Source organism: Tinamus guttatus, unplaced genomic scaffold, assembly GCF_059628265.1.
Source record: "Tinamus guttatus ecotype Peru unplaced genomic scaffold, ASM5962826v1 Tinamus_guttatus_pri_ptg000336l, whole genome shotgun sequence".
In the NCBI taxonomy this organism is placed as follows: Eukaryota; Metazoa; Chordata; class Aves; order Tinamiformes; family Tinamidae; genus Tinamus; species Tinamus guttatus.
This window is the reverse complement of record NW_028288870.1, coordinates 2,132,044-2,159,313: the sequence shown is the minus strand read 5'-3', so window position 1 is coordinate 2,159,313 and position 27,270 is coordinate 2,132,044. Positions and strand designations below refer to the sequence as shown.

The 27,270-nt window shown below is 37.5% G+C and overlaps 1 protein-coding gene across 2 annotated transcripts in view; it reads right to left on the bottom strand.

Moving 5' to 3' along the window:
* The window catches only part of VTA1 (vesicle trafficking 1), a 36,719-nt gene extending 19,176 nt beyond the window's left edge, over positions 1-17,543 (bottom strand). Inside the window, exons 1-3 of one of the 2 annotated variants that reach the window (XM_088529695.1) lie at positions 17,405-17,543; positions 3,313-3,407; positions 11-138 (exon numbers count right to left, since the gene is read on the bottom strand). In XM_088529695.1, the coding sequence (XP_088385821.1) occupies positions 11-138; positions 3,313-3,407; positions 17,405-17,513 (332 nt within the window). In that variant the 5' untranslated portion in view covers positions 17,514-17,543. The remainder of the gene's footprint in view (positions 1-10; positions 139-3,312; positions 3,408-17,404) is intronic. The other variant, XM_088529694.1, reaches the window with a different exon arrangement.
* Positions 17,544-27,270: the final 9,727 nt, after the last annotated feature.

The window sequence follows — 27,270 nt, the reverse complement described above, 5'->3', positions numbered from 1 at the left end:
TTTCACCTACTTATGAAACTGCCCAGCTCTGTCTTCATTATCTGCATACAAAAACATTTTCAAAGCATAATTCTCCACATGAGCAGAACCAACAATTTCCTGAGTAATAGCTTCATTATCACCAAATTGCTTTTTCATCTGAAAAAAGTTGAAAAAAATAGACATTCATTACCTTCTTAGACTCTAGCAATTTTATAATCTAATTCAAATATAGGCTGCTGCTGATTCAGACAAATCCAAGCAAGATTTAGAAAAGGAAACAATATACTAAATATTTTACATATCTACAGCTTCTAACATAATTAAAGCTAGCAGCAGCATGACGAAGAGAAAAATATAATTTCTTGGAGAAAAAAATATTATGAATTAGTAGTTCTGAATAATATCTTCTAGTACAGAATAATTTTAAATGAGAAACTAACTTTAAAAATAAAGATAAAAACATGCAACTGTAATATTGTAAAAGAATTATTACAGATTTTTTTTTCCTTACTATCTGGAATGCCAAGAATCCTGAAGTCTGAATGGAGATTCAACACGCTTAAATTTATATAATAATTAATGTTTGTTTTACAAAGGTACTTTAGGTCATAGTTACTGTATGTCTTCTCTCTGGCAAGATATCCACTACAGCACATTACAACTTTAAAGAGTCCTAGCCCTACCTTGACTGGTTTAGTAACCTATGGATTTACTGGAATTTTCAGCGTAACCTGTGTATTGCAATTCAAAGATCTCTTTTCAAAGATGCTAGAGTACAAGAAGCCTCAGGTTTCCTAATAAAAATCTGTAAAGCAAATAATCCTGTTAGAGTTACAACAGGTGGATTTACAACTTCTGAATAGGCTTACTGTTTGCACATATGAAAATCTCAAGCTATCCTTAGAGAACAAACACAGGAACACTGAGTGATATTAACCTTCAGGTCTATTTTGCCAGAATATTTTAAAAACAATCTCTGAATGACAGTTATTTTTCATGTGTGAATGTGAAGAAAATTTAATCAGACCGCATTTCTGTAATAATTTTACATTGAGGCCAACTTTTCAATGCACAGAATGCTGCCAAGAAAGCTACTCAATTTCATTAGTGAAATATAAATATTCTGAATAGTGCTTCAAATGTACAGATTTTTGTTGAATTAATATTCTACACAGGATCTTTAAAAATTATTAGTTTTTTTAAAAAGTGTAATTTTGTTTTTTTCGAGTTGGGTGAATCCTAGTCCAAGTTGTGAAATATATGTCTGAAATGAGACACTAGTGAAGTTCATTGAGATGATACACCTTACACCTAAAAAATAACTTATCACTAGATTTGATCTGATGTTCAAAGGAGATCATTTCAAAAGCACAAATGGCACTCAGTTACATACACTCCTAAAAATATTAAAGTTGTCCAGTTTGTTTACTTCTGAAATAACACTTCAGGCAATCTGTAATTCAGTAATTCATTTCTTATGTTTTTAATTGAGTCATAATTTAAACATAAAAATAGGGTTTAATTTCAGTACAAACATTTATGTTAAATAGTTACCTATCATAAAAGCAAAGCAGTACTGTTACACAAAATATTTCTGTTGAACATATACATTTTAGATCCAAAAATCACTATGTGTAATTAACCACACAGATATGGAAACTACGAAGTATTTCACAATAAAAGCAACTGGCAATTTCTAAATATTTATGTTGTTTTATCCTTTGTGAGTACAAAATTCAGAAATGTTTCCAAGCTTCTGTCTATATACATGAAGGTGTTTGAAACCTTTAGCATAGACATGCAAAACCCCTAATTGCCCCCTGCAGGTTAACTGCAGTCTGACAGCGACCACTATCAAATTATTGCTGAAATACTAACACATCAACTTGTCATGGCGTCCAAGCTTCTAACTAGTGTCGTTCCCCGCCCATCCCCCCCCCCGCCCAAAAAATCTCCCTTTGAACCGCTTAGAAGGACCTTTCTCCAGCATTCCACAACTTGGCTAAACAGAATAAACCTCAACAACTGACTACAAAACAAACCATCTGCCAGCATGCACAAATACTCCCCCTTCTAAAAGTTGCCACACAGACAATCTCACCAGGAACTGAAAGACAAGACTTAAAACAGATGCCAGAGGGTTTTTGCTGCTTTTTGTTGTTGTTGTTTTGGTCTTTTCATATTTGAAATGGCAAGTGAACAGTGCAGATACGGTACTCCAGAAGCTAGTCTAACTGATCCAATAACCTTGAATAATCCTTAGGGAACGAGGCTGAATTTTTTTTGGAATTTTAATATCACCTCTCCTGTCACTCCTTCCATCTTAGTATGACAATCAGAGCTATGAAGATGTTGAAGTTTCATGAAACAATATGCCAATGATTCACTTCACTTTACTCTTCTGATTGCTAAAAATCACTGATAAAATGTAGAGAACAGGTACAAATAGAAAAGATTCACATTCATTTGGGAAAAAAAAATCTGAAGAATTGAAGTCTTTTTCACTAGTTATAAACAAATTCTTCAGGCATTAGTACAGTTAGATTTTGAACAGAAACACCAAGATTAAACAAAAAAAAAAGTACCTCTGCTCCATTTTCCAATGTTCTTTTCTGCTTCCAAAAAAGCTCTTAGACCTTAACGCTCATGCACTAGCTACAGAATACTAACATAAAACAGCTACTGGGGTGTAAACAGTGTTTGTACCTTTCTTTCTTAGTTTAAGTCTACTTAAGGTTTTGGGGGGTCCTCTAAAAGACTGTGACTTAACTACATTTTATCTGTACAGATAAGACTGTGCTTACAAGAATTTGTGTATGATCTGTAAAATCTCCAATCTCTAAAAGAAGATAGGATCAGAAATCTTAATCTCCCTAAGTACGAAAATTTGGAACAAAAACTACAAAAGCACAGAAGACTAGGCTAGCCTCTACTACAGAAAAGAGAATAATTCTCAAAGCTTAATGTAATCAAGGATAAAAATCAATAAAAAGGTCTTTTCAAAAGGATGTGTTTACTTCATAATAAATGGTTTCTCATGAGACTATATTTGAATACAATATCCTTGTAATTCATATTGCCTAAATGAAATTACAAGATAGTGTTGGCTGTAATGAGATATCAAGAGGAAGAAGAAGCAAGAGTGGGAATGAGAGCTTTATCTCTTCCATCTATCTCTTATTAGCTCTTCTCACAATCTATTATACGACTTGAAAATATACACAGTATGCCTGCATATAGAATATTTGCACCAAAGACTTGCAGAAGCTTAAGCAGAAATTAAAGTAACACCACAAATAACTTTAGAGAAGAGCAATAAATACTACTCACAGCTTCCAGCTGATCCATAAGTTTGGATAAAAATTTACGGCATTCTGGGGTTTTACTATCAATCTTCATCCCTGTTTGCATTGCATACAAACGACCTTTAGGGGAGACAAATCAAGATAGAAAATAAAAGAGTGAATCTACGGCAAAACTCAACATCAAAGCAAGCAACATCCCTCCCTCCCTCCCTCAATACCTCTGAAAGACAAAACCCGTCTTGTGGTTTAACATCGGAGTCTTCCTCCGATAGTGCTACTGAGCACTAGCAGCTAAATCTGAATATGCTCAATTTTGCAGAAATGTTGGAAAGTATACTTTTGAGTTGTATTTTTCATTTTTCACAATGAATATTCCTGCTGATTTCAAATTGATGTTTGCATTGCTATGAAACAATATTAACTGCTTTTGCAAAAGATCACCACCCACAGATAATCTGCAACACTCTCAAATATGAGCTTGAATTCAATTTTTATCCCTGTGACAACCATTTTCAAAGAATTCTTTATATATAAATATAAGCATACACATATATATCACGCGTTTATACCCACACACATATGCATGTGCATTGAGTATAAATTGAGTAGAAAAAAATGGAATTTCCTGCAGTGGGAGCTAATTAGTTATAAAATCGAACTTTAACAAATGGAATTAACCAATTTTTATTTACATGTACATGCATACACAAATGATGTACAAAACAGCCAACCCATCTTAGGTAAAACAAGTAGTATTAAAATAGCCCTACAACAATGTTTCCAAATTTTCATATGATCTTATCACCAAGCAATTAACCTCTTCCAATTAAAAGAGCAATCAAACTACCAGAATCTGAGTTCTATATATGCACATGGCAGAATTTGACATGCTTCAGGAAAAAGTGAGCAAAATCAAAAATCTATTTTTTACTAGGACTAGCACATAGAGAACTGTGCTCTAATGTGTCCAATAATGGACAGAAACATTCACTAATCAACTTGAGAACATTTTTCACAAAGCATCCATTCTACTAACTCATGCTCCTGATCCTAAAGGAAGTCTTACAAAACATCTTCAAATGCAGAGTTTTGGAACTAAAACACTGTAACTTTACTGAATATTATCTCAAACTAATTTTTATGGCATACCCCAATGCCCTTCTTCCTGCAAGCTGCAAGAGCAACAAATGCAATGTTGAAATTACATTTCAAAATCAAACAGAGAAATCAAACAGAGAAATGTCTGCATAAAAAGATGCAGGGTCATATTTAAAGCACTCAGTTTAAGCCCGCTGCCAATTAAAATATCACAGTCATACAATGAGGTTAGTGCTTAAAGTCTTCAGTCAAACTTATTGTAAAATATACACTTGATTGTAAACTTTTCTGAACACGTTTCATGCTATAGTTTGTCCCTTAGGAATTAACAGAATGGATATTAGAGAAAGGGAGACTGCTGACACCAGTTGGTCATCAACAAGACTCGTTTATTAGTCGTTTTAGCTTGCTTTTTATACATTTCTTAATTAACCTCATGCATATTACAAAGCTTGAGCTCATGATTGGTTGCTAACGGTATTTGGTTGTTTATTCGAAAGATAACTTCTGTCTGGCCAGCCCAGATTACGATCGATAAGCAAGCAGCTTCTTCATTCTTCCTGCCTTATCCCCTCAGGGTTGTTTACGAAACTCGCCAAGGACAGAGTGTCCTTGCCTTACCAGCACGTCCTCAGCACTTCTCTCCTGAGGCCTAATCTCCCAGAAGCCCCTGCTTGCTCAGTTGCAGGCCTGAACCAAAGTCAGTATAACCATACTCATGTCCACGCTCTCGTAGCCAATTCCCAACAATTAGATCCATGGGCCACCTATATCAGAATTTTTTCTTTGACAGATGCAAATATTAGACATTTTCAGAGGAAAATATAGGAACTGAATGTTAGACTGATGTGAGTTAAGGTGATATCAATTCAGAGTACTTTTGACCACTACTGGTCACTGACCACTACTAGATAGAAATTTCTGATTTTCATACCTCTTCCACAACTCATAAAAAAACCTACTCATACATAAATGGAAATCTTCAAATTTTCTTTATTCTTGAGGATTAACTTGATCAGTATTAAAAGAGCTCCTTATTTGTAACTGTTACTCTTCAACATTGTAATGTATATGAGGATTTTTTTTCCCCACAAACACTGCAAAAACATCAATGTAAATACGGGAAGTAAAAGTATTTTATCAAAAAGGGGTGTATTTAAAAGCCTGTGACATCTGTATGCTTTGTAAGCAGCCCTAAAAAGTCAGCCCTCTTCCCTTTCAGGATTTCGGAAACCAAACCAAGCAAAACTCAAAGACCCCTTCAGGCACTCCAATTAACTACAGCAGAGGAATGAGTTGAATGCAAAGAGCACAGGCCAAAGAACAATAGTTACAGATAAGAAACACGTTTTTCTTGTCTATATACAAATTTACACCACGGATGACTTCAAGCAATGTTCCTCACCAACACCATTTTCCTGTTTACAAAGGACTCTGGGATCAATGTGCCAAAGTCCTCACATCATGGAAGCTTGGAAGGCTGTTCTCTCTCAATATGCACTGTCATGAAGCTATGGAAGTGCTTTAGAATAGCAGCTCTACAGATATTACAAATTGAGACATTCTACATAGAGACTATTAATGTCAGCCAAGCTATGGTTAAATGCACTCCAACTAGCACCACCAGGGGTAGTGATATGATGCTTGTGAAAACTACTCTTGCCAGAACACAACCAGAAGCATTCAATATTGAAAGGGAATCTTCACTGAGGGAAACACAAAACATTTTTGATTCAACGACTTTGTTTTAATGCAAAACTAGGCAACCTTCAGGGCATAAAATGCAAACCACAGCCTGTCAGTCAAAATCATCTGGAACATCAAGTTCAGTTCATGAGATGAAGAAACTGAAGAAAACTCATCTATTCTTAAGCATACTCTCTACAGTCTGAAGGTCACCACACCACAAAATGTTGCTAAGAAAAACACTTGAACACTACTGCTGCACTTGGAGCTGGTCTAGGTCAAAAGCAGGTGAGAGGCAGGAGAGTTGAAATACTTTGTCAATAAAGAGAGCGAGTGAATCCAAAAGAAATAATCACTCAAGGAAGAGTAGCCTCTCCTCTAACATTTTAACTTAAACGAGTATCCCTTTGCCTTATTACAAACAACAGGAAAAGGTCTGTCCTCTACTTCTAACTCTTCACAATTTGCATATAATTATTACGTCTCATTCTTAAAGGAAAAAAAAAAAACCTCAAAACATTTTTTCTATGCTTGCAGCTTTTGTCAGTCTTCTCTACTCCCTCTAATTCTAGATGAAGGTGATCTGTAAGAACATGGTGTTTTCATTACTACTTTTGCAGCTTAGCTGCTCAAAGTCTTGCACCTATTTTTCACTTGTGTAGTGTATGGCAATACCATCCCCACAAATATTACAGTAAGCATATATGATAGTGACAAATATCTGCTCTGACCTACTCAAGGACATTTATTATATCTGACTGCAGATGGGCAAACTCACTTCAACACTCAATACTCAACAATGAGCAAAATTTATTTTTTTCTTATGTTAATATCGTCATAAAATTTTAAAGTGGCAACTCATGGTCAGAAAACTGTCTTCCCTGTTTATCTTGACAGTCTCAATGGCAAGGACCTCCCCTGAACAAGAATCTCTGATTGCCAAGAAAGCCAAACATTAAGTCAAGATTTTTCCTCGTTTCTTAAAAACAAACAAACAAACAAAAACTCTTACATTCCTTTAAATCCTGATATTCTGGTTTCTATAATCCTGCAGAAGCAATGGAATGCACTATTACTGTGCTTGCTGAAGCCATAAATCCTGTTTTAAAGCAAATAGTACAATTTGTAAAAGCACGGAGTTAATCTCCTAAATGCTATGGATATCACAGAACGAGATACAATTGTAATACAGAGCTCAAGAGTATCTCAGTCAAATAAAATGGCTTTTTTAAAAAGAGCACTTAAATTTTTAAATGACTTGAGACACCACTCAAAATACCACATCGAAATGCTTTTGAAGTGCTTTCGATCCAGAACCCTGACCAAGTTGAACACTGCATAAAGTGTCTGTCCCTGATGACCAAATAACACACTATATACCCAAACAACTAGACTTTCAGAAGCTACTTGCTTGCTGATCTTTCATAATTAAGTTCTCCTGTGACAAGCTGGACTGCTGACAATTAAAACCATAGGTTGTAGCTGTAAGTTTTCATGTTTTTAAAACCTAAACAGAAATTATTTGAAAAATGTAAGTACTCTTGGAAATGTCTTGTAATTCTCATTTCCATTCACTCTTTTTAATGAGCATCTGGAACACCTGGAAAGAAATAAATGAGAGCTATTACTGATTCTTTTTAAGCCTTTTTTATGCAATTGACTTGATCCACAGATACCCTGCTACCTTCCTAATTTCCCTTCCATTTAAATAAATCATACAGCAGAAAGGATTTTGATGTGGTATAGTAGTGCATGCAAGAAGCATGGCACTGAAGAGGTACAGGAGGCTACCTATACCTAATGTCTAAATATTAATGTCACAAGTAGAGCTAAATTCACTTTGTAATCTTGATGAGCAAAACCAAAACTGTTTTGCCAATTATTAACTAAAAGACAGTTTTTAGTTTTTAGACAGGGCATTTATCTTCAGATTCATAAAGACTTGGCAAGTAATCATTCCCAGAAAAATGTTTTGCCAAGACATCTACAAAATTTATGTCTTGATTTGTTGCCCTTAATCTTTGTTCAGTAAATACTAAGTGTGGGTGTGCTGGAAGGAATTATACAGTGAGCTTTACAGGAACTTCTCTGCTTTTATTTATGTCACGTAATACCACACTATTTTTCCTTTGCTAATACATAGCACAATTTCAGAGTATTTTGTCTTAGTATGTGCCAGACATTCATTCCTAATACACAGTAAGTTATTCCAGATTTATGTTTGGATAACAACTGAAACTCCCCCAACTCTAACTTTAAACCAACTCTTTGCCAAGTAAAAATACTGGAGAACAAAAGTTCCAGCCAGCTAGTATGCACAATAGGTTGATTCTATCTTCTAAATTCTATCTGGCTACCTTTATCTTTCCTTGCCTGGCAGGACTAATTTCTCCACAAATATTTAATTCTATTTTATTACAGAAAAAATATTAAGGACTGGAATGTTTTCAATACTTTTCATTGACATTTTCCATAAGTAACATAAAACAGTAACAAAATAGTTGCCATCACTTAATCCAGATTTTGCTTTTGGTTAAGTGATGAAAACTTTTTCACTCCAAAATTTATTAATCACTCAGGCTCTACAGCTTTCTCTTTTTCCCTGCTCTCAAACTACTAACAGAAAAACATTTGTTAACTACTTAGTACAGGCAAAACAACAGCTGAAATACAAATGTGTGGGAGCAGGAACTCAAACATGAACCTGAATTATACTGAAAAAAATGCAAAACTATTTTCAAAAATAATGACCCTGCACAGAAAAAGAAAAATGAATTATTCTTCCTTTCAGGAACATGATACAACATTTACATAACTTTCCTGTGCAGATCATAAATACATGCTATTTCTATATGGCCAAACCAAAGTTGTCTGAATTAACTGAATTAAAATACTTTCAAAATAGATTTAATATCACTGAAACAGACAAATGTTGGAGGAATGTATACATTCTCTACATCATATAATGCCAAAGGAAATCGGCAAAAGAGAGAAAGTATAAGATTGACAGCATCAACTTAAACACACAAGTTTTCCTTATGAAGCAAATGATTTTTAGGGACAAATGCAAGTAAAAAAATAAATTCTTCTTGAAGAGAAAGCTGGGAGTTGGTGGGAAAGGAGAACTACACAGGAATTTTATTAGAAACAAAGCAATAACCTCCTTCTCCCCTCAGATTTTACAGTATTTAAATCCTTTAAATCCTAAAAGTGATTACATGCTACATAAAGTGTCAAGTCAAAACAATTTCAAGTCAAATGTATGTCTTTTACCTAAAGCTACTGAAAACTACAGTAAACTACATTAAACTCACTATTATCTGAAGAATAGCAACTTGTGAAAGTAGCAAACTACATAGACAAAACAATGAGAAAAAAGAACTAAAAAGAACTTAGGTTATTAAGCTTAGAGGACAAAACAAATCTACAAATCTAGTAACACCTACTGCAAATCTTAGGAAATGACTGTTTTCTATACTACCATTCTTCAGAAAGCTTTAAAGATTAATCTCTTACAAAATCTGAATAGAAGGTCACAATCTCATCATGATGATTTGTCGCAATCTCATCATGATGATTTGTCGCAATCACAATGTTGCACAACATTACCAGTATTTTTCAAATGTTTCTCTTAATATTCTAATTAATAAAAATAAAGTAGTTTTTCTGTTTTAATTAGAAATATTTTAATTACAAGATCCATAGAGATTGAGATCTTAATAAAGCAAAAGGTAGTGTTATCTACTTTGGGCTAGTTACACTCAAGTCATTCAGACAGACTCTAGGCATGAGAACACAGATCTGCAGTCCTACAATACATGTTTTAGCTTAGTTTAAACTGAAAAACAAACAAACAAACCAACCTATTTCATCTTCTTGGACTACTCAGACAAATAAACAAGAGCATCCTAAGCGGCACACTCAGAAGCACACTCCTGATGCTAGCTGCCAACAGTACCCGGGGCAACAATGGGGAAAATGTTGTTGTCAAGTTGAAGGAGGTTGATCCTTCCCCTCTGCTCAGCACTGGCGAGGATGCAGCTGGAGTGCTGTGCCCAGTCCTGGGTTCACCAGCACATGAGAGACCTGGACTTGCTGAAACAAGTCTAGCAAAAGGCCAGAGAGATAATTAGGGAACAAGAATATCTCTCATGAGGAGATGCTTACAGACATGGGACTGTTTAACCTCAAGTAGAGACACATTGGTAGCATCTTATCCAATTGGTATAAATACCAATGAAGGAAGTAAGGAAAACAGAGCCAGACTTTTCTCAGGTAAAGGACATGAGACAACACACAATTTGAAATACAAGATATTCCATTGAAACATCAGTTTTGCTTTTTTGTTTGTTTGTTTGTTTTTTTCCTGCGAGCATAGTCAAACAATGGACCAGGTTGTGGAGAGAGGTTGTGGAGACTTCATCCTTAGAGATACACAAACCCTAACTAGCCATGTGCCTGAGCAACCTGCGTTAGGAACCCTGCTCTGAGTGGAATGTTGGATTAGGTATTTTTGAGAGGCACCTTCCAGCCTCAGCAATTCGGTGAATTAAAATGCTAATATCAGCGCATCTGTCTTCAGAAGCAAGTAGCAAAAGCTAAGACAAGGAAAGGCAGTTCTAGCTTTACTTTCAGAGGTACAAGCCAAATGAAGCTGCACCAAAAAATGTATGTTCTAAACTGGAAAAATATGCAGGACAGTATAATTACAGTCGACTGTGTACAATTTACCTTTATCACTTTAACGTAAACACACTTCATCATTAAAATTTTCATCTCTAAAATAGATGTGTTTTATTTTATTGATCTCATTCCTATCTCCAGAGAAGATTCTTTTTAACCTATTGCCCAAGTAATCACAGCAAATGACAGACGTACTAGTTAACATTACCTTTAACATTAGATACATAACACCCACAGACCTTTAAACAAACTGCATTTACTATTATTCCAGTTAATGCTCCATTTATTTTTACTGTGCCTCCACAGTAAAAAAAAAAAAAAAAAAAAAAGGTAGTAAAAGCACAACTTTCCTATTTTCAACCCTTTGAAAGGAAGAGAAAGAACAATCTGGGACTGAAAAGAGAAAAATATGTGCAAAGCACAGGAAGAAAAAGTGAGAGGACTGTTTTTCATTATACTCATAAAACAATCAAAACAAGCATCACTGTACACTATGAAACGGATGTCTACATCTTAAACATTTGACCACGACTGGTTAACTTATGCTGAGCAACAAACAGATTAAATCTATTTTTCAGTACATAATCTCTAGCAATAGGCTTTACATCATCAGCAGGGTTAGTAGCATGGGGAATGCTTTTTGCCACCAGCATAACGAGAATGTGACAACTTTTACAAAGGTATTAGATAAAACTAGTATAAAGAATGAATATTCAAGTAAGAGAGCTCAGGGATTTGATCTTATCAAATAAGGAACGTATTTAAATTATCAAATGCCACGGTTAAATACAGTCCCTGAGTATGTGCAGAATCTCTCAAGTGAAATAGAGAAAGTATCACTATTAATTTCCATATTACTCCTGAATTATATGCTTTTAATTATTCATTCAAAAATGAATCAAAAGCCATGAAGCTGTTATTATTCAGTAAGCAACTGAATAAATAACAGCAAAGAACTGAATAAATTAGAAAGTTAACTCATCTGTCTATGTTTAGCCATCTGCTTTGAGGATGAATCATTAAAAACTTACAGTATTTCAACTGTTGATAAACTACAATAGGTCTTCTACTACACAATAAATTTACAATTTCCAAGGTCTGCATTAAGTCATGAATTTTATTTTTTCATCTTTTTTGGGGGTAAAATGCAGGGTTTTAATGGGTTTGCTTTGAGAAACTCGTCTCATGGATATGAGTAAGCTTGAAAGCCACTCAAATTTTATATTGATTTCCATTAAAAAAGGACAATTTTTCACTGAAGTGATTGTCAACTAGTTGTAAAAGAAACGAGTCTCTTGTGCTTTTCTTTCCTGATGGATCCTACAAAAATATGTACGTCTACCCAATATGATATCTCAGAAGGATACCTGCTTTCTTATCTGAAAGATGAATGTGATTGCTGTGAGAGATTTCTTAAAACCTGCTTAAACAGATATTGTCCACATATTTCAAACCAACACCTTCTGATGTTTAGCAGACTAAGACAAAACCCACTACCACTATTCCACTCTTCAGATGTTACTAGAATTATGTATTATTTTATGCTGTGATTACCAGATGTCCAAAAACTATTTGTACTTTAAAGTGTCAATATTCCTTTCAATGCTTTTAAATTAGAATATTAGAATACCAACGAATATACATGAAAATGTTTAATAAACAGCACTATTAACCATGTTTGAAAAACACTTTAGCAAGAGTACTAAAAGCTTGAAGCAATTGCTATTAAGATTTTTTTTTTTTTGCTCTAAACACAACTGCTGAAGACAAAATTACCTCTCAAATCATGCAGTTTTTCAAAAAACAACTTTTGAGTTACACTGCCTCTGGCACATTTTTGTTATTGCACAGAGCAGAGATTTCTTATCAAAGGCTGCCTCCTTGTGTTTGCAAGGTTACATCTCTTGAAGTACTTGGTCACTCCCATTTAAGTTAACATAAGAAATGTATTTTATCGACCACTAATCATTTATTTTCCTTTTGCTGATGGATCTATGTGGCCTTTATAGTTATTTCCTTACACTTATTGAACCTCATGACAATTACTGAACATGCATTTGCTACATATTAAATGACTATGATGAATGAAATATTACAGCTGAGAAAAAGTATTATACGCAGCGGAATATAGTTAAACACATTCTTTTAGATCACAACAACTGCAAACACTTCATTATCTACAAAGTGTGTTTATCTTTCTTCAAAATAATTGTCTGCTGCTTATCTGAGTCAGATAGGTCATGTTTCGCATGACCCAATAAACAAACTTGGTTTTGTGATACATTCCGTAAAATCTAAGAAGTAAGCCTTTGAAATCAAATATATTTATGATATATTTTGCTGTCAGACGCCAAATATATTTTTCTTGTTTCTGTCAATAACGTGCACTACTAATAGCATCTAGGACTAAAAGGAAGTAACGGTTTTCCGACAGCCTATGAAGTCACAGATCATGTGATGATGTGAGTCTCTAAAAAGGGAATTAAGTATGCAGGGTCTACAAGGACCAGTACATACTACAATATAAAGCAACTGTGATATCTTACGCAACACAGCAGCATCAATGTTCTCCTAAACATTACTCTGTGTATCATGCGGACAACTGTGTGGCAGTTGAAAAATTACAGAATGACAGGATGGTTGAGGTTGGAGATCATGTAGTTCAACTCCTTGTCCCTTCCTCCTGCCCAAGCAGCGTCACCTACAGCACACTGCCCAGCACTTTAGCCAGGCAGCCTTTTAATATCTCCAAAAATGGAGACTCTACAATCTCTCTGGGCAACATGCGCCAGTACTAAGGCACTCTCACAGTAAGAAAGTCTGCCCTTACATTCAGTCAGAACTTAATGTGCTTCAGTGTGCATTTGTTGCCTTTCACCCTATTGTTGACCACCACCAAGAGTCTGGCCCTATTCTCTTTACAGCCTTCCTGCAGATACTCACAGCAATGAGTATCATCAATAAGACACATATACAGCGATAATATCTGTCTGCCATCAATTTTCTCTTCTCCAGGCTTAGCAGGCCCAGGTCTCTCAGCATTTCCTGACAGGAGACATGGTCCATGCTCTTCATCATCTTTGTAACCGTTTGCTGCACTTGCTCCAGGAGTGCCATGTGTCTCTTGCATCAAGTTGAGAACTGCACACGGTACTCCAGATGTGGCCTCACCAAGGCTGAGTAGACAGGGAGGATCATCTCCCTCAACCTGCTGGCAATGCTCTTTCCAGTGCAATCCAGGATACCATTGGCGTTGCCACTGACAAGAGCACACTGCTGGCTCACAGTCACCTTGCCCACCAAAACTCCTAGGTCTTTCTCTAGGGAGCTGCATTCCAGCAGGACAGTGCCCAGCCCATACCAGTAGGGGGGTTATTCTACCTTCAGTGCAGGACCCTACACTTGCCTTTGTTGAACTTCAGTAGATTCCTCTCCACCCATCTCCCCAGGTCCTTCTGGACAGCACAGCCCTCTGATGGATCAGCCACACCTTCCAGTTTTGTATCATCAGCAAACTTGCTGAGGGTGCACTCTTGAGAAATGCACTCTGCATCCAGGTCATCAAGGAATAAGTTGAACAGGAAGGTATCAAGTATTAAGCCTTGAAGGATATCACTAGCTATAGGAACTAAATGTCACCAAGTCTTTGTGCCACTGATCACAGTCCTATGAGTTTTGTCATTTAGACAGCTCTCAATTCACCTCACTGCCCACTCATCCTGCCTGTACTTCCTGGGCTTGCCTATGAGGATGCTATGGGAGACAGTAGCAAAAGTCTTCCTGAAGCCAAGATCACAAGAACCACTGCTCTGCTGTCATCTACTAGACAGTCATCCCATCAAAGAAGGCCATTAGATTTATTATGCATGATTTTCCCTTTGTGAATCCTTGCTGACTATGACTGATCGTCTTATTGTCTTCAAGATGTATGGAAATGATGTACAGAATGAGCTACTCCATCAAACAAATACAAACAACTGCTTGTGCAGATAATCTTACTTTGTAAACTAGAGATTAATGTTTATCAAATTATAGTTTCTTATCAGTATAACCCAGCAATAGTAAAAAAAGGACCAGTCCTGCCTTGCCCCTAAGTCATAGCATTTGGTTCCTTTTCTTTGTCTCTGCATGAACATAGCTGAGCTGGTCTGGCTGAAAAACAGATTTATTGTTGTGATCATATGGTTACATCAGTGTTTGCTTTGGAACAGAATATTGTTGAGAAAAAAGACTGAAGGACTACAATATCTTCTTTTAGGCACTGATTTATGCTAGCTTAATCCTTACAATGAACTACACCCAAAAAGTCAGACTAAAAAGTTCAAAAAGTATATGTAAATAAAATGTGTGCTAAAAACTTGAAATCTGAATGATGATTATACATCTCTGGCACCAGTAGATGCTTAAAAGAGACAAAATTAAAAAAAAAAAGCAGTAAGTAGTTACTCCTGATAATTTTATTGCTAAGCTATAGTAGGTAACATTTTAGATTTTGAGGTTGCAAATAAACGTTGCCAGAATTCACTTATTTACAGTATTTGAGAAGCTGCTCTTATTGTCAGAAATATACAAACAGAATTAAACTAAAACACACATAAGTGAAGACGCTAGTCAATGTACGTCTGTACTGAACTTACTACGTAATGAAGACATGAATATAATGACCCAATCATATGGCTAAGGATGGCCCACTTCGGGCAATCTTCCAAAGTCACATAGACCTCAGGCACTCTTATTTTGGGATTGATACATCCACTATATGACCAAAACACAGATATTCACCACCATGTGTGAGCAGGCTTGAGAGAGACCATGCAAGAACACCATCACATAACCTGTGCAGCCCCCTTCTCTTACTGCCATATGACACCATCGTTTTGGTCGCACAGCACGCACACTTCTAGGCATACATGTACACAGCAGGTAGCAGAGGCGAACTGCTGGTTCGAAGCCTCAATAGAGCGTCTTCCGGTGAAGCCTTTAATGAGAAATGGTGTTTTCCTTTAATTCTACTTAATATCTGTGTTGCTTAGAAAATATTATCTGGTATCCTCAAGCCTTTTTATATACCTACACTTACAATGATACAATCTACTTTTAAAGGATGCTGTTCTTATTCACAGCATGCCAGACATTCAACTATATATTATACATGCTTTGGCAATAGTAATATTAATAATCAATACTTCGGGATTCCAAACAATTGCTCCAAAACAACACTCAAAATTAAGGCTTCATGCAACTTTTTTTTTTTTTCTTTTTGCGGCACACAAAAACTTCAAACAATAAAATGTCTTCTTACGAAACGAAAATTTTTCATCTTAGTTGAACATATCACACCCTAAGGAGGAACTAGGTGTCATCAGTGGAAAACAGGTTTAGATAAAACAATAATGAAACAGTACTTTGAAATGATGTCAACAAGCACTGATTCTTATGCTTTGTGTATCTGAAAGAACAAAGAATTTATGCGTCTCATTTTGAAGAATGGTGTCACTGCTTTTTACTTTAAACAGTAATGTACCAAGAAGGATATCCCTAGAATGTAGTCTTCAGCTATATGACAGATATACGGAAGTACCCAGAAAGAAAAGTAAACACAGGATATCTATACTTTCAAACTACTTAAAGACAATGCAAAAGACCTAACAGAAAATACTAATACAGGATTCAATAACATTAGTGGGTTTTTTTTCTGTACTCAAATTTTAACATGGAAGAAAAATAGGGATCAACTACCAAGGCATTTCTGTTTCAAATTAAAATCAAAATAAAATTCCATTTCATTACTTACATTAAATGCTAGGATTTTTTGAGTATACATATTTTATATGTATATATTTAATAGTAATCATACATAATAGTTTGTAGCTATTTACAGCCAGCTAAACTTACAAACTTTCCAAGCGTTATGATGAACAGTGTCAAGAATTGAAGACAAATTGTATTTCTTAAGCAACTCTGGTAACCCTATAGAAAGACCCCTCAGAGACAGCACCCTGACAGTTACTGATTTAGAAGCTACGAATTAATTTTGAAGATCTATAGTAAGGCAGGCTTTTTCATCAAAATGAAGACGGGAAAACAAACAAACACAAAAAGCACAACTAAGCTGCCAGCCAGAGGTGAAAAGGCTGACTTAACAGGAGATAAAGTGAACATCGTTAAAAGGATTAAAGACACTCAGAGTAGAACTGGTTCCTGTGATAAGGGACAGACAGAAGGATGTTCCAGCAGAAGAAAAAGCCCAAGAAGTGTCTCGACTGTTGTTTTTTAGGCAATACTTATGAGCACTATCAACGTAGAGAAGGCTGCTTTCTCATATCTATGTGCACCACTCATACATTTAGGACGTCGGCATTTTCGTCAGGAGCACTAATGGGCATAATGCAGCAAAAAAAACGCACTCGGGCTCGCTGCCGAGATGGCTCACGAGGAGGGCCTGGGAGCTGAACGGCCCGCCCAGAGGTGGCACCTTCTCCTTTCCTCGCTACACTAGACGGGCGCCCCGCGCAACGCAACGCCCCGCGCGGAAGCAGGGAGGCGCTGAGGTCGGCGCGGCACTGGCGGCACCCGGGCGGCCGCTGCCGCGGGGACCCACGACGGGCCGGGCCGGCGGGGCGGGGCTGCGCCGCGGCCGCCTCACTCACAGTAATATGCCACGACCGGCTCACGCTTGTCCAGCTCCTGCGCGGTTCGCAAATGATGCTGGATGTTCTTGAACTGCGGCGGCAGTGGAGGGAGCGCCACGGCCGCCATGGCGCCAATGGCGAAGCAGGCCCCAGCTCCCCAACGGCCACAACGCTAACCGCCAACGGCTCTCCCCGCGCCGGCCACTTCCGCTTCCGCCACGGCACGGCGCGCCTGCGCGGAGGGCTGTGTTGCGCAGGCCGGGGTGGGGGGGCGCCCCCTACGGACGGGAGGGCTGCGCCCCGCGGGGCTGAGGGAGGAAGATGGCGGCGTGGCCCGCGCAGAGCGGTTACAGCTGCGTGCCCAAAGGCGGACAAAGAGCTACAATTAAAACCCGTTTGGGGGCTGAAAAGTCGGAATTCCATTTCTATTCCGTTGTGTCGTGCTAGTCTGTGCCCCGTGGTCGAGCACTGAGTGGCAGATGAGTTGTTTTACTCAGCAGCTGCCCAGGCTGCTCAGATTTGCCTCTGGTTGCACCATTCTGCCTGTGGCCTGGTTAGTAGCACTGTGCTGCGCTGCGCTGCGCTGCCTCCCAGCCAGCCTGCCAGCCATGGAGGCAGCGCTTACAGCAGAGCTGCAACTTCCCAAAAACTTTTCCTCTGAGAAGTCCCCAAGGCCTTGTGTTTCTGCTGAAAGGGAATTGGGATTGTGAAAGAAATGAGGACTGTTGAAATAAAGTGGTTTAGAATGGATCTTATAAACTGGCATGTAATTTTAGCGTCTGTCATCTCCTTCTGATAGTATAGTTAAATGATTTCTTAATTTCTTTTATATTACTTTTATCTCCTAACTTCCCTCAAGTCTCCAATTGGCCACCGGTGGCACGAGAGAGTGTCTGTGTTCCGGAGTGGAGAGCACGATGTGCCCTGCGGGGAGGGATGGCTGCCGTGTCTCATAGCTGTCCTGGGAGAGGGCTGAAAAGAGAATGGAAACGAAATTATGACCGAACGTAAGAAGGGAAGAGAACTGAGCAAGGAGTGGCCATGGGACTGGGATGTGGTGGTGGTGTACTCTAAGTTGACTGGCCCAAAGCAACTGTACCTTGGATGTAAAGGCAATCACCTCACTTCACTATGGTGCATTGAGCTCGTTTTGCTGCAGCTGTTAGGGGAAACAATTATAAGGCTCTTTGTTGAGTGAGAGCTGAAATGTTCATAATGTCTGGCTAGAGACAAAACTAATTGCAGACACAGGAACTGGGAATTGATTTGAATGGTCGCTGTGAAAATGAGTCAGCTAGAATAAGGTGGAAAACAAGGAAAAAGTCAAAAAAGCACTTAAAATGTAACCCTAATATAAGCAATGAAATACCTCCTGCTATGTCCCGAGAGACAGGACTCTGTGTATTCACTGTGCAAAGAAAGAGAAGAAAAGAATCCCCAAATTTATTACATAACTTCTTTTGTAATGTAAAAAAGCCTCAGGATCATTACAAATATTTGCTAAATATTTGAGCTAAAACCAGACAGTGAGGATACCAATGCAACACAGAAACACATAATGTTAACAGGCATATTCTAAATCTCTAAGCGAGCAAGCATGGAAGGGAGATGCAAGAAAGCAATATAAATGAGGATAAAAGTGATGAAAATTTGAAAGATTAGAAGAAAGAAATATTTGAGGACACTTGAGAATACAAAGCATACCAGAAAATAAATGGTAAAAATAGGAAAGAAAGTGTGTAGAACTATGGGGAAATGGTTCTTCACAAGGACATAATATCCCCATCAGCATGTTCCAGAAGCTAATGATGGAAATTGAAACACAGGAAGCTCTATCTCCATGTGAGGAAGAACTTTTTTTTCCTGTGAGGGTGACAGAGCCCTGAACAGGCTGCCCAGAGAGGCTGTGGAGTCTCCTTCTCTGGAGATCTTCCAAACCTGCCTGGCTGCCACCCTGTGCCATGTGCTCTAGGTGTCCCTGCTGGAGCAGGAGGTTGGACTGGATGATATCTAGAGGTCCCTTCCAACCTCAACCATCCTGTGATTCTGTGAATCAGGCATAGGAAAAAAAAATGCACTAAAAACTATGATGTGTTTTAAGTGAAAAACTGAGACTGAGGTCTTAGAGAAGTTTCACAGGACATGAAAATATCTGCATCTGGTCTGTTTTAGAAAAAGAACACACTTTGAAATGCTCCAGATTTTGAACACTGACAGATGAGTGAGCAGTCCAGTCCTTTGAACCCCTTAAGGCAGGCTCAGCAGTGTTCTTGGTGGTCATGGGGAAGTCTCCCATCGGGACTCAGGGTTCAGACACTGCTCTGACTTTTCTAAACTGTTTTGAAACCTACCAAAGAGCATCAAGTAATGGAAATACCAAGCCCCAGGGAAAATACTGACAAGGTTGTGATTAAGTTAATTGTATTAAATGTGATTTGAATGCAATTGGTCACATCTGCACCTGGAGTATAGAAATAAACTCTGATCTTAGTAGTAATACTTATTTTCTTTTGTGTTTCAGTATTTTGAATACTTATTTTCTCTTTTGTGTGTGAGTATTTTGCGAAATACTTTGAGAAAAGATGAAATCTAAAACAAGTAATCTCATTTATATGACAATGGCTGCTTGTGTAGGTTAGAATTACAAGACTCAGACCTTGACTTTGCCAGGGACTGCTTACCTGTACACAAGGGACAGTTGATGGTGAAAGGCTTTATTTGATTTTTCCAGTATTTTCCAAATATTCCTGAAAGGATCCAAAAGCCAGCCCCTCGACCTCCATCTTGCATGCTTTTGTAGTAAATGTTGCCTAAACTGTGCTTTGTTTGTTTGTTTGTTTGTTTTCTACAGAAGTTAAAAATCTTTAAGGAAAAGAAAGCTGTCCTCTTCTCAGTGTGACAAACTTCAGAAAGTTAGAAAAGCACAAGGAATACCATGCTGGTGTAGAAAGGCTTTTGGAGAATATCTTTCTATTTGATGCTCTTAGATGCAGCATAAATGTGAAAAAATGCTGCAGGTAAGAGTACAGTCACCAATTGCGATGTCCACAACACCTGAAGTGTAGCAGAGACAGTTTTTCCAGATCATTTACAGTGGATTGGGACAGCTAAAGCTGGAATATAGTACAAGTTGATTTTTTAATTATATTTAAAATGTAGAAACACTTCGGTGACACAGTAACTGTAAAAAATCACTGTTATGTTTTGATTTGAAAAGCTCAATTGCTTTCTGAAAGATGCTGATAGTTGTTAGAAAGGCTGGAAAGCACAACTCTGTATTTTTTCTCAGATATACAGTTATTAAAAAGAAAGTAGTAATAATCTCAATCAATTATTACTTTTTATGAGGAAAAAGTACATTGATTTTTGCTGATTATTTTCTTAATATTGAATTTGTACAATTAAAAAAAGAGGGAGAGAATTACCTGAGGAATGATAGACCTTACCTAGTGGTAACAGAAAAGATTAACCTCCCTCTTGCCTGTGTCATAGCTGAAATGCAATGCCACACTTCCACAAGCAGCAAAGCACAAAGCACCAAGGCAAAGCATATAAACTGAGTCAAATAAAAGAGTGTGGAACCAGCCAATCACTGCTGGTGGCCTAAGCTGCAGATCACAGGGATATTTGACAAGAAATCAGAAATGTTGGAGGCCTAGTCTTTTTTTCATTATCCAAAATACTTATTTTATTCCACTTGTTTTAAAAAGAAGGGAGGTATATACCTTTGAAGGCTGGAGCAGATCTCTCACAATGATGGCTTAGAACACTCTGTTGTTCCTACTAATTTTAGATAAACATTATTTTATTCAGCATTTAGCAGTTAATCTGTTTAGCCACCTTTATCTGTATTCTGCCATTACCAGAGGAAGCTGGATCCTTTGAGCAAAAGGATCATTATGTTATTCTATTCATTTACTTGACATAAAGTAACAGCAGAATAATGACCACCACACCATCATCAAACCTAATGATATTCCTGAAAATTAAATTCCACCTTCTCCAAATGGGACATTTCTAGCATCCGGGCTGGTTTGCGTGCGTGTGCCCTCCTGGCTTGGTAGCACCGCTGTCGGGTGGTCTGTTTGCAAAGCCCTAAATTGCTCCCTGCCAGAAGCACAGAGCAGTCTGGAGCCGTGCAGAGCGGAGCAGGAGGGCAGGTGGGGATGCTTTGCTGCCCGAGGAGAAGCACCAAGTCTCAGCTCTGTGTGGCTCCTGGCTCAGTGGTGTGAGTTATCCTTATTGGTATGACATTACGAATTTTCAGCACTGTATATGCACAGAAGACTTCAGAAGAGCTATACATGCAAGCATATACATGTCCTCAACTCTTATGGTAAACAGAGACATAGTACCCAGTGAAACGCTGGAGTGTACCACAACTGCATTAATTTTGAAACTAGTGTGAGCTTTATAAGAAGATGGGGAGTGGAAGGTGTGGAGATTGAAAAGCAAATGAAGAGAAGAATAAACTTATTGTTCTTGCTCATATACAAGAGCTTATTTGGCATTTTGAGTAGGATTAAAAAAAAAAAAAACCCAACAGCCAAACCGAAAGAGCTACATTTACTTTTTCCAAAATCATGAGACAACCTCCTTCACAACTGGCTGCAATGTGACTTCAAGCTGAGAGTCTTCATTATAGAGTCACACACTCTATAATGTATGTAAATATGCATAGAAATATAGGCATGGGAGGGTGAAGATGAAAGTGGAGCATCGTTTTTTGTGTAGATCTTATATCTGCGATGACCAGTAGAACATACTACAAAAGCTACATAATTAGAATAACTCCTGTAAGGCATCAGAATGTTCTTTGTCTACAAAGATTTTGTCTACACTCAGTATCTACTTAAGTATCTGTGCACCAAATAGATTACAAGGACTGTGAAAAGCACATCAACATGTGTCATTTACTACAGCTCCTTCTTCAGATAGTTAATTAGATGTCTTGGGTGATTGTAAAGGGTGTTGTAGCAGTAAGTTGTGGCAAGAGTTTTAACATTTTGAATACAACCTGGTACTCCACTGCCTGTTGGAAATGCTAATGCTTACATATACTGAATGGACTAAAAGATATCTTGCAGTGATATCTTACAGTGATACGTGATATGCAGTAAAATACTGTCCTTTGTGAAGATATGACTAACTATCCTTTAATTTAAAAAATGTAATTAGCACTATTTTTTTTTGCTTGTTATTTATTTATTTATTCTGGTCATAATATATGTAGAGCTTAATTATCATCCAAAAGCATTTTTAATGTTCTCCCAATACTATGAAATTACCAAAGTAGCTTAGCATGCTGAACTCATTTGTAGTATCAGTAGTCCTTAATGATTTAAACCTTTTAAAATATGAGTTACTATTGAAAGACCTTTTTTCAAAGTACTTCCAAAAAATACCCATATTGGTATTTCTTACGAGCTCTTTAAGGAGAAATATTTGAAAGGCTGCTATGGGAAAGCTTAAAATTTCTTTATTTCTAACCTAAGATACATATTTCTGTTTTATTATTGTTATACTTGATGTATGATAATCATTATTTTTCATTTTTCCATTCACATTTACCTACAATGATCAGTAAGGTTAGTTCTGAAGTATTTGCTTTCTTTAATGGATTTGATTTCTGTAAATAGAAGCTGTATTTTAGGACGTATTTGGAGTAGAAAGCTTATGTGGGGCTAACAACTCCTTATCTGACTGAATCCTATCTAAGACCGTCAAATTGTTCTTTTTTTAGTAACATGGAAATGTTAGTGTTCATCTTGTGATAAAGATGCTAAGAAAAGAGTTAGCTGGCAATGTTCTGCTTTAGTTTTTGGAACATATAAGGAATACAGATGAATTTAAATAAGAATTGAATTCTGGAGAGGTTGTCATAAGGACCTGCTATGTAGCCCACTGGCAGTGCTCAAGACCTGCTGATCATCATGGAAGGTTCCCTGATAAAAATGTCAGTTTCTCAGAAATAGGTTCAAATGAGCTAAAACACAGAAATGTTATGTGAGCTAAAACACAGAAAGCCCTTTATCTCTGCACCGTGCAGAACCTAAACCCAGTGTTGTCTCTCTTGTCCTGATGTTCAATAATGTGTTTCACGACACCACACTAAGGGAATAATGACTTTAGATGGGAATAGAATAAGATGTTACTGTGCAGTCTTTCTGAATGCAGTCTACTAAGACAACTCCAACTTTCCAAGCAATTCTTCAGGGTTTTCTTAACAGAAAATCATTATTTGCTTTGAATTTGAAGAAATGACTGTTTGTTGGTTGTCTATTGTGCACAAATAGGATAGAAGATATTGGTACCACACTTGTGTCTAAGTGAGTCCTAAGCCCAGCTTTTATCTCATGACTGCAGGATCAGTAAAGTGCCATTTAGCGTTTTAATTAGTTTAAGTCTTACTGTATAATCACGGTGAAATAAATAGAAGTTAAACAAATGCATAAGGATGTACTTGGGCTTGGACTTTTGCTGAATAGACATGGAATATCTGTTTAACATTAAGAATGCATTTAAGTAGCCACATCTAGTTTGAAAATAAGCTGATGTCGCCAAGATAAGTTTCTGTAAGTCTAAAGAGAGTGTGCATGCCTAAGTCTTGGAGAGCGGCTGCTCATGTCAGCTCTCCACTTGACCTAGCCCTGGAGGCAGCTGGGTTTCCATTTTGGTTGGCAGAGTTCCCTGCAAGTCAAAGCTCAGGCACTCCCAGAGGTCACTGCTGGCTGCAGATTGGTGCCTAATTCCCAAGTAACCTCCAGTGCAATTCAGGACTGAGGTGGCAATTGCCTCACCTTTGACTAGGGCTGTTGAAACTGCTTCCTCAGTCCGTTTTGGTCACCTGCTTGTTTATGTCTAGCACAAAGAGGAGCAGGTAGGGGCACAATTTTCAGAGATTGTGTCTAGATGCAAAGGTGAGAGAAGGATGGATAAAAGATCTGACTCACACGGTTATGGTCTCAACCATGGCACTCAGTCTGGGGAAATGTGTGTTCATACTTCACCTTTTTTTCATCATAGTGTTAAAAAAGGTGTGTAATGTAAAATGAATATTTTGAAGGAAAAAAAAAAGTTGAGTTCACTGTGGCAAGGGATAAAGACTGTGTTAAACACATCAGGCGTCTTTAAGTAATTTCTTAGAACTTGTTCCTGTGCAGCCACAGTTAAACTCAACGCTGCACTTTTGAACTACCTAATCTGATAACTCATGTTATTTGTAATACTCTTGAAAAAAATCCACAATAGTTCTTCTTTCCATGGTAGCTCTTTTTGCATATTTTTCCCCACTGCATCCACTGGCATTGTCTATTAGATGATTAGTTTTCAGTGCTATTGTACTAGTGCAAATGTCTTAGAGGTTTTGTTTTTAAATGTCTAACCTTAGAGTCCTTAAAGTCTGGCCTTAGACATGTAACTTTAAAGGTTAGAGGCTTTCTAGCACAAAATGTTTCATATCTGGGATAGAGAGCCCATGTCTCCTTGTTTCTTTTTAAGGCACGACTCACATCAGGCTTTTGAACACACACAGTCATTTCCAATGACTGTATTTGAATAGATACAGAGATCTCTCATTCAGTTTTCAAGCTTGAACACTTAATTACAAGTGATTGTAGGTTTTCTGAATTTTCTTTTTTTTTTTTTTTTTTTTTTTTCTGTGACAGATATGCTTGGATCTTCATGGGATTGCATAAAGTTTATTGTGACGTGCAAATCTCCAAGCCTTGGAATCAGCTAATGCACAGCTGTGCACAAAGGCACAGGAGAGGAGCCCTCGTCCCTGTTGGAAGCAGCTCTCAGCAGAGGGCGTTTGTGAGATGTGTGACGTTACTCATTCCTGCACAGACTGATTTTGCATCTCTACGTTTGGGAATTACTGATGAGGTACATTTACCTCCCACGATTACAAGCAGACAGAGTCCCTGCCCGGAGATGCTCCCCCTGCGCTGGCTGATTTCATGTTATGCAGCTTCTTTCTCACTAGTGAGGAATACCTGTCACTATCTCTCCCTCCTTTGCTCCTGTGCTGAATATTGCGTCACAGCTGCGTGATGAGATTGTCCCTAGACTATAATCTGAAATAACATTCAAGGAGATGGATGCACTCTTTTGTTTGAAAAGTACATGATGAACAATTTGTCTGCAAGGATTTGAATTCCGGCTGTTTTATGTCAGGGTCTGTGGATCTTTTACCTCTGCTTTTCCCCTCTGCAGGAAATTATATTCATGCTGGTTAAGTATATTCCCCTGTCTTTTCACAGACATCCGTTGAATGACATCAGAAGCATAATCTAACTTTCTGTTTCCTTTGAGCTGGAGGCACTCACAGGCTTTAAAGCTTATTTCCTTGCCATTCAGAGTTTTGAAAATGCACAGTAGGTAAAATGAAGTGCTGGTGAAATTCAGGAACGTAAGTTCCAACTTAATACATTTCTATTTCCTCTAGCTTGGAAATTCCATCTTTCACTCTAAAGAACAGGTATAATTTGCTAGGATATCAATTGTCCTGGAGGAACAGGAATTTTGGAGTGCTACAAAAAATAAGGGGTCTATCCGCTTCTCCCCACACAAAATGAAGTTTATTCAAATAAAAGCTTTTAAAATGTTGTTCTGTCAATATTTCTGCAAGAAGACTCAGCTTTTTGATCTCCCAACTAAATCAATATTTAAAGAGATGTTGCCTGTAAACTATTCACCCAGTGGGAATCCTATTTATTGACACAAATCCATTTTCAAATAAATAACTGAAAGGATCACAGTTCATATACTGGGCTGACATGGTTAAAGCCACATATTGTTCTAACTGGAGGGAACTAAACAGAATGACTGGTATATTTTTTGTAGGAACCTTAATATCAGTGGTCTCAAAAAAAAATGCATTCAGTGAAGTAGAGGATACCAACAATTCTGAAAATTACCCAAGCCGAAAGTGTAGGTGGCTCAGGGAGAGGTAGCTGAGTTTAATATAAGGCAGAGGAAAACATCTTCAGCTTTGTGTGAATTCCTATCAGCTGCCAAGTAGTAAATGTTAAGACCGGCACTGTGTTCCCAGTGGGATTTCCTGGGTTTTCTAATAAACTAGTTATCATCATAGGAATCAGTAATTTACATAACTGCAGTGAAATATATATGGAGGAAAGTGAGAAGAGTCAAAAAAATCAAACAACAGATTCACGGAAATGTGACTTTTAAGAAGTAGTAGTACTCTTTATTTAATAATCTTAGGACTATGAGAGGTAATTTAAGATAAAACATTGATGTCTTAAGTTCAATTCCTCTACTAGATAGCAGGCTTTGGACAAGTCATGTTACACATATATTACACACTTTGCCCCTGGCACTTTAATCCACATAAGCTTGTCCTTCATGTCTTCATTTTTGTTTCCATGCACTGTCATATGCCCATAGAGCTTCAATGTTTAAATAACATGAACGAGCAAGTTCACTGCAAGTTCCTACATACTTCTTTTTGGGAAAAGGAAGGAAAAAATATCCTAAAAACAATAACAATGTTTCTGACAAATGCTGCTGTTCTTCTGCTTTAGCTCTTTGTATTGAAAATATGAATCCCTTAGATTTGCCCCTTTTCTGGCATATTTTTCTGGAACCTGGATTCATGGATTCTGATGGAAACAGATCGGACCATTTGAGAAGCAAAGATATGTTCAGACACTAGGAAGAAAAAAAAAAAGAAGAGAAGAGAAAAAAGAGAAGAGAAGAGAAAAAAGAGAAGAGAAGAGAAGAGAAGAGAAGGAAGGAAGGAAGGAAGGAAGGAAGGAAGGAAGGAAGGAAGGAAGGAAGGAAGGAAGGAAGGAAGGAAGGAAGGAAGGAAGGAAGGAAGGAAAGAAAAAGAGAAAAGCAGGGAAAGAAAAAGAGAAAGA